This window comes from Gadus morhua, chromosome 9, assembly GCF_902167405.1.
Source record: "Gadus morhua chromosome 9, gadMor3.0, whole genome shotgun sequence".
Lineage (NCBI taxonomy): Eukaryota > Metazoa > Chordata > Actinopteri > Gadiformes > Gadidae > Gadus > Gadus morhua.
Window position 1 is genome coordinate 22,897,664 of NC_044056.1, and position 19,115 is coordinate 22,916,778.

A 19,115-nucleotide genomic window follows, 5' to 3' on the forward strand; every position below is an offset into this window, starting at 1 on the left:
AAAAAGTTGTTGTAGATTCTGGACGTGTGACTACAGATTCTGAAGTTGTTGTGGTGGTAGGCTGTTCTGTAGTTGTTGGGGTGGTAGGCTGTTCTGTAGTTGTTGGGGTGGTAGACTGTTCTGTAGTTGTTAGGGTGGTAGACTGTTCTGTAGTTGTTGTTGTGGTGGTAGACTGTTCTGTGGTTGTTTGGATGGTAGACTGCTCTGTAGTTGTTGTTGTGGTGGTAGACTGTTTTGTAGTTGTTGGGGTGGTGGACTGTTCTGTAGTTGTTGGGGTGGTAGGCAGTATCGTAGTTGTTGTTGTGGTGGTAGACTGTTCTGTAGTTGTTGTTGGGGTGGTAGACTGTTCTGTAGTAGTTGGGGTGGTAGACTGTTCTGTAGTTGTTGGGGTGGTAGACTGTTCTGTAGTTGTTGTGGTGGTGGTAGACTGTTCTGTAATTGTTGGGGTGGTAGACTGTTCTGTGGTTGTTTGGGTGGTGGACTGCTCTGTAGTTGTTGTTGTGGTGGTAGACTGTTCTGTAGTTGTTGGGGTGGTAGACTGTTCTGTAGATCTTGGGGTGGTAGGCAGTATCGTAGTTGTTTTTGTGGTGGTAGACTGTTCTGTAGTTGTTGTTGGGGTGGTAGACTGTTCTGTAGTAGTTGGGGTGGTAGACTGTTCTGTAGTTGTTGTGGTGGTGGTAGACTGTTCTGTAGTTGTTGGGGTGGTAGACTGTTCTGTAGTTGTTGGGGTGGTAGACTGTTCTGTAGTTGTTGGGGGGGTAGACTGTTCTGTAGTTGTTGTTGGGGTGGTAGACTGTTCTGTAGTAGTTGGGGTGGTAGACTGTTCTGTAGTTGTTGTGGTGGTGGTAGGCTGTTCTGTAGTTGTTGGGGTGGTAGACTGTTCTGTAGTTGTTGGGGTGGTAGACTGTTCTGTAGTTGTTGGGGGGGTAGACTGTTCTGTAGTTGTTGTTGTGGTGGTAGACTGTTCTGTGGTTGTTGGGGTGGTAGACTGCTCTGTAGTTGTTGTTGTGGTGGTAGACTGTTCTGTAGTTGTTGGGGTGGTAGACTGTTCTGTAGTTCTTGGGGTTGTAGGCAGTATCGTAGTTGTTTTTGTGGTGGTAGACTGTTCTGTAGTTGTTGTTGGGGTGGTAGACTGTTCTGTAGTAGTTGGGGTGGTAGACTGTTCTGTAGTTGTTGTGGTGGTGGTAGACTGTTCTGTAGTTGTTGGGGTGGTAGACTGTTCTGTAGTTGTTGGGGTGGTAGACTGTTCTGTAGTTGTTGGGGTGGTAGACTGTTCTGTAGTTGTTGGGGGGGTAGACTGTTCTGTAGTTGTTGTTGGGGTGGTAGACTGTTCTGTAGTTCTTGGGGTGGTAGGCTGTTCTGTAGTTGCTGTGGTGGTAGACTGTTCACATTGGTCACAACATTTAACCCGTATCTCATAATCGTGACAACGGGGAGGTATTTGATCCTTGCTTTGGCAAACTAGACCAACTGTTGTGTCACATGTCACCCTTTGTCCTAGTGCCTCCAAAGAAACATCTTTATACTCTGACGCCCTGCATTGTATTTCTAAAGATGAATTGCATCTGCTCAAGTCTATCTGTGGTATTGATTCAATGGTTTCGTTCTCTCCATTGTAATCAGGGTAGTGATTATTATTCCAAGCTGTCCATTTACAAACCAGGCAGCCATGAGGAGTAGTTGTCAATGATGTGGTCGTTGTTTTGTCTTGTAAACCCTGCGTACTGATAGAGAAAAAAGTTGTTGTAGATTCTGGACGTGTGACTACAGATTCTGAAGTTGTTGTGGTGGTAGGCTGTTCTGTAGTTGTTGGGGTGGTAGGCTGTTCTGTAGTTGTTGTGGTGGTAGACTGTTCTGTGGTTGTTTGGATGGTAGACTGCTCTGTAGTTGTTGTTGTGGTGGTAGACTGTTCTGTAGTTGTTGTTGGGGTGGTAGACTGTTCTGTAGTAGTTGGGGTGGTAGACTGTTCTGTAGTTGTTGGGGTGGTAGACTGTTCTGTAGTTGTTGTGGTGGTGGTAGACTGTTCTGTAATTGTTGGGGTGGTAGACTGTTCTGTGGTTGTTGGGGTGGTGGACTGCTCTGTAGTTGTTGTTGGGGTGGTAGACTGTTCTGTAGATCTTGGGGTGGTAGGCAGTATCGTAGTTGTTTTTGTGGTGGTAGACTGTTCTGTAGTTGTTGTTGGGGTGGTAGACTGTTCTGTAGTAGTTGGGGTGGTAGACTGTTCTGTAGTTGTTGTGGTGGTGGTAGACTGTTCTGTAGTTGTTGGGGTGGTAGACTGTTCTGTAGTTGTTGGGGTGGTAGACTGTTCTGTAGTTGTTGGGGGGGTAGACTGTTCTGTAGTTGTTGTTGGGGTGGTAGACTGTTCTGTAGTTGTTGGGGTGGTAGGCTGTTCTGTAGTTGCTGTGGTGGTAGACTGTTCACATTGGTCACAACATTTAACTCGTATCTCATAATCGTGACAACGGGGAGGTATTTGGTCCTTGCTTTGGCAAACTAGACCAACTGTTGTGTCACATGTCACCCTTTGTCCTAGTGCCTCCAAAGAAACATCTTTATACTCTGACGCCCTGCATTGTATTTCTAAAGATGAATTGCATCTGCTCAAGTCTATCTGTGGTATTGATTCAATGGTTTCGTTCTCTCCATTGTAATCAGGGTAGTGATTATTATTCCAAGCTGTCCATTTACAAACCAGGCATCCATGAGGAGTAGTTGTCAACGATGTGGTCGTTGTTTTTACTTGAGTGGTAGACTGTTCCGTAGTTGTTAGGGTGGTTGACTGTTCCGTAGTTGTTGGGGTGGTTGACTGTTCCGTAGTTGTTGGGATGGTGGTTGGTCCTTGACTGGTTCTAGTGCTGACATGTGGCTGTGCTGTTGTTGATGCTGTGGTAGACTGTTCTGTTGTTGTTGGGGTTGTAGGCTGTTCTGTTGTTGTTGTTGCAGTGGTAGGCTGTTCTGTTGTTGTTGTGGTGGAAGGGTGTTCTCTGGTTGTGGTAGGCTGTTCTGTTGTTGTTATAGTGGTAGACTGTGCTGTTGTTGTTGTGGTGGAAGACTGTTCTATTGTTGTTAGGGTGGAATATGTTGGTGGCACTGTTGTGGTGAAGGTGATCACTCCTGAAAATGAATCAGATTTTGCCACTTAAAGTACAATACAAAATGAAAATACAGTAATCTTTATCTTTTAGTTTTTTTTTACGTAAAACTCACGTGCTTTTAATATTACCATGAGAAAGAACAAAATGATAAAATATATCCAATTAATTCTTACCAGATGTTGAAAAAGTAAATATTGTAGTTGTAGGTTCCTGGGTTGTAGTTGTCGGAGTAGGAGTAGTGAACGGACAAATTGTTAAGGTCCTGTTGATGTGTCCACCTTCTTCACACACAGCAGTAAAACAGGCCCCATCGCCATCATGTGTGCTGTATATTGTTGCCCCATAATGGTACTTATTCCCATTGTATATACAGATGCAAGCTGCAAAAAATATACATTTGTTTTTTACTTGCTGTTGTCAATGATGTTGTTCAATTGTTAGTCATGTTGATGTATATTAATATAGCATATTAAAGTAATTCTGACCTTGCACGTCATATTTGCACGTTCTCTGTGTTGATGAGCACCGACTGAAAAAGATAGGCAATTACAGAAATAATATTAGTATTTTTTTTTTAATATATATTCGTTATTTATTCGCATAATTTTTAATTCAGTACAATATTAAGAATACAAACATTAAGAATATATTATTCTTCCGGAATTAACAAGGCAAAGCGTGCATGACTACTGTATTCTTATTTCAAAATATATTCATATATTTGCCTTTTGAAAATTTTGGGCCCTTTTTTACTAGTCTGAAGCGCAAGTGAGACGCGCGAAACGCAAGTAGCTTTGTGGGCGGAACTCTGGGGCTGTTGCTATTATACCGGCGGATAAATGACTGTTGCGGCCTACCTAAATCTAAAATCGGTTGGTCTGAAACCCGTAGGTCTGATTTGGGCGTAACGTGCAACAAACCAATGAGAGTTCCATCTCCCATTCCCTTAGCATCCAGTGCATTTGAACTTGCGATTGAAACGATTTATGATGACTATATGCTCTGTAAGGTGACCTTGGGTGTCTTGAAAGGCGCCTCTAAATTAAATGTATTATTATTATTATTAACTTGACGAGTTGATATTTTGACAGCGCTTTTGCAGTCTCCGATGAGACTGATGCATGACCACATGAATTTCAAACTTAAAATGGCTCAGTTTAAGGCCAAATAATAGGCCTATTTCACACATGGAATAGCGTCTTCTTCAGAAACACTGAGTCGTTATGTACATTTCGGCAAAGTGAACTTAACACATATATGATATGCAGACCTGTGGCCGCAACTGTGGGACTATTTAATGATATGTGGCACTACATTAGCAAACATTGTTTCTTTCCAATATTGTATACATTATCGTTATCGACTTGTGTTCATAATATGCATGCGTCCCCCAGTTAATATACATTGCTATGGACTGTATTATGCGTTACGTGTTTAGTTTGCGTGTGTTTAAACAGATGGGTGCACACACGCGCCAAGCATTAGGCCTACCAGCATTCATTCATTCTTTTAAACACTTACTCCCGGTGAAACTTTGTTTGTGTTTTCTCACGATCAAATCAATCCTAAAAGTTATGGGCTTGTACACGATGTCTGTGTTAAGAAAATATGTGTTTGCTGTACTGTGTTTGCAGATGCATTGTTTTAAAAGTACAACTTCTTACCGCTGTATCAGCTGTTCTTTCCCAAATAATTTAACCAACGTTATAAATTACCCTAAAACAAGATTTTGTTTTGGAAGGCTGGGATATAGCCTACTTTGCTCAAGTTTATTATTGTTATTATTATTATGATTATTATGAGGGGTCCGAGCAGCGAAGCTGCTTTGCCCTTATTGTTTCTGTAACGTTTTTGTTTTTTCTCAAATTCTGTAAAAGTCATACTGCAGCCTAAACCGTAAGTCGAAAACACTTGACATTTTCAGGTATGGTTACCAATAACCCCCTGTACCCATAAACCCACATTTGTGGTAATGCACCCAAAGGTTGCGCTATTGTAAAAAATCATGAACCTGGACTCAAAATCCTTTCAGAATATTAATCTCTAGGATCAGACGCATTTATAAAATGTTGCCCTAAAAATGTATACTTTCCCACAATTTCATATTAAAGCTAAAACTGATAAAAAAGATTCACAGGCTACACAAATAATCAAAATTGACCAAAATCGCCACATAAAATCTTTAGACCAAGCCTCACAAAAAACGTTCAGCAGAATTTGTTTTACTTAGTTCCATTTGAGAAATATTGGCCAATGAAGTTGGAGCAGTAAACCCATTTTTCTTCTATGACCATTTTGTTATTGTATAAAAAAACAAGACTTATTATTAGGTGGGTACCAATACCCCACTACTAATAAACCCAAATTGTGGTACTGCACCCAAAGATGGCGCTATTTAAAAAAAATATGAACTAGCCTTAATTCTCCTTACGAGATGGACCTGGACTCAAAATTCTTTCATCATATTAATCTCTAAAATCAGATGCATCTTTTTCACCCTGGTCTTCTGCTCTAAAAATGTTTACTTTTCCCACAATTTCATAGAAAAGCCAAACGTCCACAGCCTCAACCCATTTTGCCTGTATGACCATTTTGTTATTGTATAACTACCATACGGCTATCATTAGGTGGATACCATTAATAGTGCAATTTTCAGATCTGTACTCTTTTAAGAAAGCCCTTAATTCTCTTGTGAAATGTGTGCTTGGAGTTTTACAGTGTTCATTCATGCAGCCCCTATGGATTTTTTTTTCCTCAATCGACATCATAATCATAATATTTAAATTAGGCTAATCGTTTGCATGTTTGTGCTGTGTAAAGCCTACTGGTGTTGATGTAAATTATTCTAGTCTATGCTATTTCTGATGACATGTTTCAAGCTAACCACTGTTATGAATGGTTTCTTCACCACATAATGGACAACAGCATATAAGGTTTTAATGATAAGTTAAAGGCTACAAACATGGCCACTTTGCCATTTCCGTTTAAGCCAAGACAGACCAAAGGTTTACCTGAGTAAATTAGAACATGTAGGCGTGGCCTGAATACCGTTCCGCCCACTTTCAATATAACTGTTTGTTTACCTATGTTCGGCAGATGCTTCATGAACCACCTCCAGAACGCAAGCCCGTTTACCTTGTGTCTCTGTTAAAACCACGTGTTGAACATTTACCACTCTCCGAGTCTTACCTAGCAAAAGACCACCACACCGCAAAGGATCAAATTAGTTTTCCATCAGTGTTTAAGCTTATGTTGCGGTTCCGACCGCCATGGTACGTCAAAGTAGCAACACCAACTGCGCTATCCGCTCTTGCACTTAGACCAGGTATTTAGCGGTCAGTAGTGCAATTGCTTTATCGATCAGTAAGATAGCACCATGTATCATTTGCCCCGGAACACGCCTCTGCTTTTCGCCGAAATGCATCTCAGGGCGCAAGTGTAGTGGCGCGAGTTTGCTGCGGGGGAAATCTGCTTAACGCCGGGTGCAAACTAGCAATGATACATGCGTCGTGTAGAAAGTAAATTGCGCTGGGTGCAAGATAGGGCCGATAATGTGTCGGACTCATTTCCCAACCGATGGTAATTCAAATATATTACCATGTTTTACAATTCCCCTCCGAGGGCATGGTATCTCCTTCCTCGTAATGTTTGTCGTTGTTGTCATAGCAACCACACTGCTGATTGGACACACACTTCATGGTCCTCTCTTCCAAGTACGGCTGATCAGGAGGGCACCTCGGATAGCAGCCTGAGAAAGTCGAACAAAAGACGTGTGTGTAAAGATGGACTACACAACGTGTTATTGACAGCGAATGTATTACTTGACAGTTGTTATGGGCCGTTGTGGCTTGGCTTACCTTCCATTGCAGGGATCTGACTGGAGCACGTAGCTGTGGGGTTCTTGCATGTCTTCAGGCATGTGTCACCGCACGGCTCGTAGTGCCACTCACATTCGCCAATGGGGTTGTAGAAATCACAGAAGAGGGCTTGACGGGTAAAGAGATGTGAAATTCAAGAGGCTTTAATTATGATGCAATTCATCCCCATCTTGGCAAGCTAAAATAGCCACATTTTGTGTTTGGGAACAGGAGGACTCACGACAAATGGAGGGAGTTCTCCATCTCACACAGGCCCCAGCCCTATTACAGGCCGCTGCATATGCTTCCACTGCTGAACAGAAACATTCACAGTCTCCTCCGGAGTTGCAAGCACACGTGTCTTTCACGCATGCGTCATAATAGTTTGTGGGATCCACCTGAGCGGGACAATAATAGTAAAGGGAGTTCATAAGTTATGGATAGTATTGTGTAATCATTTAGCTGAAACTGTAAATTTAAGATACATTGTCTTGATGGACATATACATTTTTTACTGATCCAACTCTATTTGTCACAAATTACCTGTGAGTGACATGCAGCGAAGACCTCACTGTCGATGATGCTGCAGTGCTTCAGGGCCCAAGCCTGCCTGTGGGAGTACAACTGGCATGGCCTCTTTATAGCGTCTACGTCGGGGCAAGTAGGAGACACTTTCCAGCTATTTCCAAACTGAACAGCTTCCGCCACCACCTCATGATTTCTGGTGGTGAAATCGTTCTTCACACTGCCATCATAATTCCCACAAAGACCACATAGTTGTCCCTGGAAGGCAATATGACAAAATGTAAATATCGAAAGCAAAGGCTAAAATATAGGAGGTTATTGGAGGTTAAATCGGCAATATCTCTAGCCAACCTGTATGATGCATAACCGTACACCAAAGTGTATTTGCATTCAGCGTTTATTTATCATCTCAATGATCCAATGCAACAGCAACAACAGCAACAAATGGCCAGTTTGTTCATGTACCTTATAGGAGGGGTTGAGCTTGATCATCAACGTGGTCTTCTTGTTCCAGATGAGAATGAGACCATTCTTGGCCTCGATCACCAGGTAGATCCCAATGCTGTGGACCTGATACGGTATTTCTGCTTCATGGCTCTGTTTTATAACTTTAATCTTTTCATCAGACAGCAAGATCTCAGTGTTCTGCAAAAACAACAACAACAACAACAACAACCAGAATAGATCATTTAAGTTCATATACAGCCCCAGATGTTATCTTATTGGATTCTCTCGTGGTGGACAACGTGGACGCCTCATACCCCAAGGTAGAGTTTGATGGCCATGGAGCAGGTGCTGTCGATGCTTGCACACGGTATGTTCTCCGTGACCACCCGGAACGTCCCGTTGCTCATTTCACCATGACAGTAATCCTGCGTGGAGAACGTAGAAGACATTCACAGGTTTAATCAACTTTCTCTGCTTCTAATCCATTTGACGATGGCTCAATGGTTTGTTGGTGGTTTGAGCACTATCACTGCGGAGGAAGCATGCACGCCGTACCTGCGCGAAGGTGTATCCACAGTCACCGTTGAAGGAGAATTTCTTCTCGTCAAAGCTGATGTAATGTCCATCGCCGTAGATGGTACAGATTCCGTCACACTCATGGGTCGTGCATTCCCATTTTCTCGCTCTGCACTCACTGTGATGTGGACGAAGGAACAAGCCGACATTTTATTAAGGTCCAACGTTGACATTGTGTAATTTAGCAGGTGGTTTGAGGTTGAGAACATCACAGTACATTTACATTTAGGGCATTTAGCAGACTCTTTTATCCAAAGCGAGTTACAATAGGTACATTTGTCATAAAAAGTCATAACAGTAAAGATGTTCATAGAACCAAGTGCAAGTACTAACTATTGCTAGGCTAACCCATTCCCCGTATACAGCAGTGATAGCAGCTACTGCAGATGGTACACAATTAAGTACTATGAATAAGTACAACGTATATTAAGTGCGTACAATAAGTGCGTACATTAATTGCCATGACGTACAACATACAATGGTGGGCGGAAGGGACTGAATGGCTATGCAGAGTCTAGGTGAACTCTGAACAGGTGAGTTTTGAGGCTTTTGTCTTTTTGCCACACAAGAATGTTTCTCAATAGCAGCTAATAGTAGCTAAAATAAATAATAGTAGTTCAAATAACACAATGTATAGTATTGTGGATCACAAAAGAGAAAGTTATATATTCTTTATATAAGTAGTTAAAACAGTTGTAGTAGGATTCTAAATCTGTCTATATGGAGTCAGAGCAGGACATTGCGTTATGCTGTCTTTATACGTATTATATAAGTATTTAAAACAGTTGTAATAGCACTCTAACAGTGTCTATAGGGAGTCAGAGCAGGGCCCCGTTTCCCGATAACAATGGATCCACGCTCGTACGATCATTCTCACGATGGATCTTGCGATCCATCGTAAAATTCTTTGGAGCGTTTCCCGAAACTCCTCTTAACGTTCACTGCACTCACGACTGCACTGAAATGGGCTCCGTAGGAGGGGGAGACGCAGGAATGTCGCAGGAAAATGGGGTTAAAAAGCATTAAAATATCTCCCCATCAGTCCAATCAGTCCTAATCCTGAATGCAGTGTGCGTACATTTTTTCATTTTTTCTTTTCCCCCCTGAAATAATTCCATATTAACAAAAATCAAAAATAGCTTGTGTGACAACTACATTTATCTTGATATGCTGATTTCTGAAACGTGCTTTGCGCAGCAAAGGGAGCCGACTTTATCTGATTCCGCATAAGGTTTCATTGATTGGCGCGCACTCTCTAGTCTACAATATTTGTAGACATTAAAAATGCAACGTTCCAGAATTCAAACACAGAGGCTAGGCATTGACCCACGGCTGCTGACCCGGTCAGGAGATCTTGGTCTAGATCCTGCCCATGTTGTTGGGCAGGATGAAGTAGGCTATAGGTCTTTTTACACTGCCAAGCCGGTTCGGTCGAAGCTTGGCACGCCCGGTGATTTCACCTTCATATCTCAAGTTTCCTGTGTCAAACCGAGGGGGTCAAATCCCCCGTTCGTCATGGCGCAGGCTTTCTTGGTTCACTGGAGAAGGCGGGGCTGCGCACAGAGTCTCTGACCTCTTTAGAATAATTTGTATTATTGCATACTCCCGAATGTTTTAATTTTTTTATGAATGAAAACACCCGCATGCAATAATGTGTTCCCATCTGAGTGTAGACTACAAACACGATAACTATGGTCAGGGAAGTTCGTTACTGTCTAAACAGGGTCCAATAAATAGTGAACTTCATCACAGCCTCACCAAAGCGTCTACAGTGCTTAATGCAAACAATCGCAACAATAAACGCCGGCAGAAATTCTCCGACACCTGCTGGTCTCAGCATAATGCATGTCTAGAGTAGCCTATGTCTTCTGTCATTGATCAATATGAGGACATTTTAACCACGATGGTTGAATCAAAATCAGAGGGAGGCAGCAAGTGCAGCTTGAAAGCGACCTCCCACACAAGAGCAATGGAATCATTTGATTTTCTCATATGCCTTGTGACGTGGCGTTTGATCGGTACATTTTGGCTGCGCATGTATTTTTGGAATTTTTAATTGCTGCAATAAATTATGTTGTTGTTGACTTCTAACATGTCTCTATCTTTGCTGTTGAAATATAACAGTAGTCTATGAGTAATATATCAGCGGTAACCACTGTTTTTGGTTGCGAAATTGCGCCAGCTGGGCATTCGGTGGTATTGGATGTGTCTTAATAAAATGCATCCAATACACGGAATGTCCACTGGTGACGCCACTGAGGCTATAGTAGGCTAACGATGCTCTTAGCATCCTACGAGTACCCCTGGAGTCCTCGTTAGCTACGAGCGTTTTCACGACGTTCGTTACCAACGATGCTTTCGGGAAACGGTGTGAAAACTGTACGATGCTCGTACAACGCACTTCACGATCCACTTAGGCTAACGATGCTTTCGGGAAACGGGGCCCAGGACAATACATTATGCTTCTCACCAGGTATTGCAGTCCACCTTGACCGTCTGTCCCGGCGTGTAGGAGACACTGTTGTACAAACAGGGACAGAGGTCCTCCTTGACACAGCCTCCTGCACCGTCGGTCAGTGAGCCTTCAGGACACATGCAGCCCGAGACGCAGCGATCACTGATCTGTTGAAAACATCAAATCATGTTGATTTAAAAAAACTATCTGGAAGAGTACAGTTTTGTTGATTCTGGCGACATCTCTGGCAACAAGCGGTACTTCATCGCAGGTTGTCGTCGCCGCCGACAACCTAAAATTCATAATACTTCAAATGCATGCTTTCATCAGCGGGCAGTAGGCTCCATCCCCATTGGGTTCCCTCGTTCGACGATAGATGGTGACTAAACAGACATTTCTTACATTCAATCTTCGAGGTCACCACTTTAACATGGGTACCGTGGGTATTATATGAGTCTCCCAAATTAGACATCAGATTAATAATCGGAAATCTGGATGAGAAATCTGGGGATAATGAGATCAAAACTCGTCTTTGAATGATTCAACGAAACCCGTGTAGATTGGCCGCAGCAAAATGACACATATTAAAAACCCTCATCTACTCGCAGGCAGAAGACAAAGTCTCTCTTCGGTAGAATATCTCCATAACAAACAGGAAACAACACTCCCTCCCTCTACGTGTTGGTCCCAGCCCAGTCTCTGTGCGCCCTCAGCAGCTCTGCTATAACACATGGATCCACTTACACATTCAGAGTCCTCAGACCTGCAACTCTTTTGGCATTCAGACCCCCTGGCGCCTTGCTGGAGCCCCGAGCAGTTGAAAAACACCATGGGAGCCGTACATGCTGAGGGGCCATAGAAAGTTTATAGAGGATCGGATCATACCTGACACATTGCCTGTAGCCGACTCTGATTGGCTGTTGATGTATGACAAAACGCAGTGATGTTAGTTTCCATGTGTACTCACACGTTGCCTTGCCAACACAATGTTGCACTCCGTCCTTACAGGTGCTGGAACCAGATCAGCACAGAAAGGAAGCAAGGTCAGATACAAGGTCAAGGTCAAAGGTCAATGTGTGTTGTTCTCCTCTCTAGGCGGATAAAAAACAGGATTATTAGTTTGTCGTCAAACTGGAAGTGCTCTCTCACCAGGCGGTTCCCTGTTTCCAGTGTGTCTGTCCGGGGCGGATCACCACGTCCCCCTCGTAGCAGCAGCACTGCGAGGCGGGCACACAGCGGCCCTCCTCGTTCAGGTAGGTCCCCGGAGCACAGCCGCATCCGTCCATCGGGCTGAAGGCCACCTGGCAGGACGCATGGGGCTGGCTGAGGCCGAGGCAGGACGGCTGGCAGCCGGTCAGGCGGTAGGAGTAGACCAAACCCTCGGGGCAGCTGCTGGAGTATTTTGCTGTTGAAAAGAGACATGTATATGATTTGAAATGCAGGTTGTTTGATAGTTCATAGGTGATGTCACGGGCCGGACATGAGATACGGCTGAACCCTGATTTCTGATTAGTTTTGGTAATTATTTGACTGGCCCCTTGGAACCAAAACTCTCCAAACTGCCCCCTCAGATCCCTCTTACGTGTTCCCCTTTAAATGTTTCTTTGCTTGGATCGGGGGGTTCTCTTTTAGAGAGAGACTGTAACTGTAGAGACTGTAACTGTGATGAGGGCTACAAAAAAACATGTGACTCGAGGTGGGGTTGCTGGGGCTTACTGCAGGTGTTGTTCCGCCACCCCTTCAGGGACACGCCCACGGCCCTACACGCGTGCACATAGGAGGAGAGTGCGGCGCACATGCAGTCCTCGCTCCTCTCACAGAGACACGTGTCGTGCAGGCAAGCCTGGGGAGGAGCAGTTCACAAAATGATGTCAGTTATATGATTATTGTTTGTTTGTATTATGTACTATGTAGTATGACTTCATTTTGGTGTATGTCTATAATTATGTCTTACAACTTCGTAAACCGATGGGTCAATCTCTGAATGACACGGAGCGAAAATACCGTTGGCGTCGGACAACAAGGCACACCAGTAATTGGAGTATCTCTCTATAGAAAAAAGGAACACAACATGAGATTAACAACGTTAGAATGACTCAAAGCGGAGGCAAAGAGTTTCACCCCCGCGCTTGGGAGTACAGGTGAGGTGGTCTACCTTTGGGAGTACAGGTGAGGGGGTCTACCTTTGTCCACACTCAGACTGCAGGGGTTGCTGATTCGGTTGGTGACATCAGGGCAGCTGGGCTGGGCTCTCCACGTGTTGGCGTACGTCGCAGCCGTTCCCGCAATCATCCCGTTGGTTGTCTTGAAGTCGTCTGCTTCCACGTCGTTAAAGTCTCCACATAAGCCTGGATAGTAAAATAAAAGGCATGGTTTTATCATGTATATACATTTACAAATACTCTTCCAACTCCTGGTTGGAAAAAAGGAAAAAACACATAGAGGCAGTGATATTCAAAGTACGTACCTCGTAGCTGTCCTTTATAGGAAACATCCACTTTGATGTAGAGTTGCATTGTTGGAACTATCTGTATCTCGAGCTGGAGTCCGTCGACCGCATGGACAACAACGAAGAAGGTTGATGGCCTGAAGACTGTTATGTTATCTGAAATACACACAGTCAAATGGTGGTTTGTGTATTTGTATTTCTGTCTGTATTGTTTTGAGGGGGACTCGATGCTACTCACCAATGTTGAGGGGTAACTTGTGGGCCAGGTCGTTATAAAATACCTTTCCAGTAGATTCGATCTTAATCTTCTGTCATTTTAAACATGAAAATAATTAAACGGTTAATCATTTACCCTTTTAAGTTTAAGTTTATAACATTGGTCAAAAAGGTAGGAGAGAAAGCACATTTAATAAAATGCATTCCGTCATAGTGACATAGCTAAACTAAGCTGAATAAAACCCATTTATCTAATAAAGATGTGTGCAATTTTTTTTTTCAATACTTCATTAAAAAGTGATTATAGTGATTTAAACGGTGTAGAAGACAAACATAACTCACCCTCTTTGCTCCGTACAGCAGTGTGACGGCCATCAGGCTCTCTGTGTCCGTTTGACTCAATTTGGCAATGTCCCCTAGAACTATATAACTGCCATTTATATCCTAAAAACAAGTAGGCCTATATCAATAATATTACAATATAATATTAGACAATATAAATGACATTATATAATATTACATTTCAGATAATTAAATGTATCTATAATAGATCATCTATACTTTGGGTATCTTATAATTGAACACCCAGTGACAATTCAAAATGGCCTCCTCGCAGTGGCGTAAATATCGAAGGTGCTGCACCGGTTGCCCAGAAACCGACGCCCTTAATTAAGTAATTAAATTATACGAAACAAGCAAAATGAAATTACACATGTTCCCAAATTGAACGGACAAGGGAGGGGGCGGGGGATTCATTGTTAGGGCGCAGTGAAACCCTCACTGCAGTAAGCAGGACAACGCGACAACCCCCCCCCCCCCCCCCCCCCCAATCCTTAGGGCCTCTGCCTGCCTCACCTTGGAGAGTACAAAGGTGCATTCTCCATGGAAGGTATAGCTTTTGTCATCGTAGGTGGTGATGTGGGATCCTCCCAGGAAGGAGCAGGTGGCTGGACACTCGTGCTCCTGACAGCTCCACTTGCCCAGGGTACAGGTACTACAGAAAAATGAAGTTACTTCCTCTACCTGAGCCCCAGTTGAGCCCTCTGCAGTCAGCCATCCATCAGTCACTGTACGAGATACGCATTGGAATACATCGATAGCAGAGTAGCAAATGAAACCATTTTGAAGAGGACTTTTAGTGCCCGCATGTAATATGTTTCTGGGCATTTGGATAATTTCCTCATTTCCTGTACAATTGCATCAAATGCTACAAAATACCTAAATTATCTATGTTGCATGACGGACCAAAATTGAATGACTCCGATGAACTAAAAGACCTGCTCAGCAAATGCAAAATAAAATACACAAGTTAACTCTTCATTTTATTGGGGCAATTAACCCCCCCCCCCACCCCATTATCATTTCAATTATCTTTTTTTAGGGGCGAAATGCCCAGAGTCCCAGCTAATTTCTGACCCTGATGGATAAGTACAGGCAAGGGAACCAACCATGTGCGACATGGTCCGGAGAAGGACTCCCCGGGCCTGTAGGCCTTCCCGTTGTGTTGGCAGTAGCACTGCTGCAGAGCCACACATCCACTCTGAGTGACGTCGTCAAACACCATTCCTTGATTAGAAATGTAATAAACATCACTTCACATAATGCTGTGGATCCGTTTTTTCCAGGGCGAATGAAAAACTTGCTTTGGTGTGGATGTGGATGTGGTGAGGTTCAAGTTAAGGTTAGCATGGGGGAAGGGGGAGCGGTCATGTTTGGGTTGAGATTCAGGGATTGGGGCTAGGGTTGAGGTTGAATGCTTTACGGTGTGAAAGTTCTTTGTGACTGGAGGAGCTCACCGGCTGGGCAGAAGCAGCCACTCTCACAGTGCTCCTCACACGGCTGGCTGCTCTCGGGCTGGGTGCAGGTGGCCCTGCAGGTGTTGCCACATTCCATGTACTCCAGGTTGAAGGGGCATTCATTGGCTGTTGATCCAAGTCAAGAGCAAAAGGGGAAAAAAATCAGAGGAATAGAAGACACTTCTATTAAGGGTTGCAGATTGAAGGAGGAGATTTGTCGGTTCTTACCGCAGAGTTCGGCGGTCTTCCAGGGCAGGGGCGTCCCCCCAGCATGGGCGCACTGGCGGGAGAACTCCGCCATGGTGGGACACAGGCAGGTGCTTCCGTTGCCACAGTGACAGAGGTCCTTCTCACAGGCCTCCACGAAGGCGTCCATGTTGAGGAGGTCCTGGCAGCTGAGGAAGGCGGGCTCTGACAGGAGCTCCATGCACCGGTTGGTCTGCGGGGCAAGGCGTAACGTCGGAGTGAGACGGAGAGTTAACAGCGGTTCAGGGAGGTGTGGGAGCCACTGATGGCTCTTGGGCTGGGGGGTGGCCCCCCTCTCTGTCCCCCTTATATGTGGAGTCTTAAATATTAATTATTTGTAAGTAATATTGAACCTAATTTCTTAATAGTTACAAAAATTAAAAGAATGCAAACACAAATATGCGAGATTCAGGGTTCTCAACCAAGCTCTGGGTGGCTGTATGAAAGACTTTCCAAACAAGCCTCAAACCACAAAGTATAGTCATCATTTCAATGCTCTTGGCTTGAGGGTGTGCCCTATCCCTGCGGTTTCTTGTGTACATTATTCTAACCTGTCAAAACAAATTAATACATATTGCCATACACCTCGTTCACTACAAAAATGACCCTGGGCTTTCTTCTAGAGCTGCCACTGGTGAGACCAGTTCTGGCTGTGTCACACACCTGATTGGCACAGGCGGTGGGCTCCTGGTGGGATTCCATGCAGGTTTCGGTGGGAGCGTCGACCTTCCAGGAAGTCCCATAGTTGAGGGTGTCCTTCACCACACCTGTGTGCAGAGCAAGTATTGAATTGAGATTGTGAATGTACAACGATGAGGAAGTGCATGGTGTATTTAAACAGCTCAGCTACCGTGACTGATGAACTCGTTGTAGAGCTGGACGCCGTTGTAGTCGCCGCACAGGCCGCACGTTTGATTCATGTATTTTTCATCCATTTCAACCTGAGAAGAATTTTGCAGTGAAATTTCATTTTTTTCTTTCATTCTTAATAATCAAGCATAATCAGACAATTATAAATTGTTTTCTTTAATGCTTATTACTACATACATGTAATGCATGGGTAGTCTCATTCACACAAATTATTTCAAACTCAGTCCACATCGCACATTTTCCATCCAGTAGAAGCTCTATCTTCTTGACTCTAGCAATAATATCATGAGTCAAAAGCAGCCATCCTGACAGTAAAGCGCTTACCCAGAGAGTGTCGTTTTCGTTCCACATGACAACCAGACCCAGCTTAGCTTCGATGCGGACGTAGGAGCCCTTCCTCTGGATGGAGAGGCCGTACTGGCTGAAGGGGATTGTGATCCTGGGGGAGAACATTAAGATATGAGCCCCTCTGAGGGGTCAGGACTCAACAGGGATAACATAGAATCATCTGACCTTCAGACAGGGGGAGCGACAGAAAGAGAGAGAGGGAGAGAGAGGGAGAGGGAGAGAGGGAGAGGGGGGGGGAAGGGAAGGAGAAAGGGAGAGAGAGCAATAGACCCTCGCATAGAAGAAGTCCATTTGTGGTTTACGAACCAAAATTACAAAAATGGGAATGAGCGTTCTCCCAATCATAAGGAATTCTCGGCATTCCTTACAGAATAGCCGCTTAACCTATCAAAGGGTGAGAGAGAGAGAGAGAGAGAGAGTGACAGACAGACAGACAGACAGACAGACAGACAGACAGACAGACAGACAGACAGACAGACAGACAGACAGAGACATATATATATATATATATATAGAGAGAGAGACACACACACATAGAAACACACACACATGGCGACATAAGAGAGAGGCCGAGGACCTAGGGAACATCTAGAGAGAGAACGAGGGAGGACAAGAGAATCAGAGAGAGAGAGAGACTTTCCAACTGTAAGACATCAGAGGAAAAGGTCCACAGCCTCACTGTTTGTCATTGACGGTGAGGGAGGTGTTGGCCAGCTCCACCAGGACCCCGTCCAGCCTCATCATGACCCTCTTGATGGAGGCCACCCCGTCCACCTGCTGCCGCGAGAGCTGAATGTTGAAGTCCTCGTAGGCACTCCTGCAATGGGACGTTAGGACGTAGTTGCAAGCGAAGGGAAACTGGAAGAAATCTCCGTCGAAGGTCTTGAAGTGGTGGTTGCCCCATGTGCTGCAGAACTGGCCGTTATGCAACGGACTCACATCTGGTGGTGGTGAAAGACGACAGTTGTTTTAGTCCAATTCACACTCACTGCCATGTAATGTCATGTCATGCATTATTGTTCAATGTTATGCTAAAAAATATAAAATAAATACCTGTTATGTTCTGCATTAGTGAGCTTGTGTCCATAATTACTTTGGGAAAAAAAAGAGAATGATATTTTTACTTGTGTGTTCACATTAAATATAAAATTAAATTAATAATTCTGTGTTCTTAAAAAGCCCCACTATCAATTGTGAAACAAATGGACAGTGGACATAGCCGCTGTTTAAAAAATGTAGAACATTTAAAATATGTATTTTTCTCCATTCAGAGTTGAGTAAATGCTAACACACTGCTGTCCCAGTCCACCTCCGTGTATACCAACCAGATCGTGATGTCAGTGGTCCGAAGCAGAAGAAGAGCCATACGGTGGCCCACCCAAGAGGCATTCTGCTTCTCCTCATCCTCTAAAAGCGTCTAACAACGTCTGAAGAATATGCCACTATCGGGCTGCATATTCTTTATATACATGAGGGCATTATAATCATAGTCTGTTTATAGTTGAGGTGCGGTAAGTGCTTCCATTATGGGTGTCAACCCCTGTTGTCTTTGTCTATGTAAGCAGATAAGTGTAGCGCTAATATGAGCATGACACATCCACTTCTATGTTTGCTGTGAGAGTGTGATATTACAAGCAGCCAGGGCTTAAACTTCGCTCATCCGGCCTCGTCTTACAATACCCTCTCTGTTCGTGACAACTTTCCACATGTTGACGGGGCAAATCTTGCGGTGTAACTCAATACTGTTATCTGTTCATTAAACATGCAGTGAGTGTTGATAATAGGTGTGCATGTTCATGCCATCCAATGGACCACAACGGGTTGGACGTCAACCCCAATGCCGACGGAGAATTCCCTCAGGAACTTTTGGTTGGCCCTCATATTTGCAAAAGGACTGCCATCTCAATATTTACTGAGCACATAAAAAAATAACCAAAAAAACAATGGAGAGTAGAAATGTTCTGATGGAACCACACAACCTTAACCTTACTTCAATGGATTCAAGGACATATGAGGACTCATGTCATAGAGAAATAGATTTAACAAATGCAATTTGGATTTTGCGCAAGTCTTGTGGCAATGTCTGGCTGAAGCTTGGCTGGTGATATGTGTAATGTCAATACAAAGTGACATGGAGGCCTCCTTGTTTAAGAGACATTGGGGGAACATACAACATACTCGGGAGTATACACAGTAGGATTACATTACACAATAATGAGATGTAGCCATGCCATT

At 43.9% G+C, this 19,115-nt stretch overlaps 1 protein-coding gene across 1 annotated transcript; it reads right to left on the bottom strand.

Moving 5' to 3' along the window:
- Positions 1-1,683: 1,683 nt before the first annotated feature.
- Positions 1,684-18,296, bottom strand: LOC115550834 (mucin-5B-like). The gene is made up of 31 exons (XM_030366167.1): positions 18,206-18,296; positions 17,934-17,972; positions 17,560-17,821; positions 16,857-16,971; positions 16,513-16,603; positions 16,326-16,429; positions 15,645-15,855; positions 15,417-15,542; positions 15,069-15,186; positions 14,476-14,614; positions 13,963-14,064; positions 13,643-13,712; positions 13,423-13,560; positions 13,139-13,303; positions 12,910-13,004; positions 12,672-12,798; positions 12,105-12,360; positions 11,923-11,966; positions 11,700-11,800; positions 10,971-11,122; positions 8,480-8,618; positions 8,239-8,349; positions 7,943-8,122; positions 7,496-7,735; positions 7,194-7,350; positions 6,953-7,081; positions 6,693-6,843; positions 3,581-3,624; positions 3,269-3,475; positions 2,338-3,114; positions 1,684-1,724 (listed from the first exon to the last, which is right to left on the bottom strand). Exons 1-31 carry the CDS (start codon positions 18,282-18,284, stop codon positions 1,684-1,686), a joined length of 4,710 nt encoding a protein of 1,569 aa, XP_030222027.1. The 5' UTR covers positions 18,285-18,296.
- Positions 18,297-19,115: the final 819 nt, after the last annotated feature.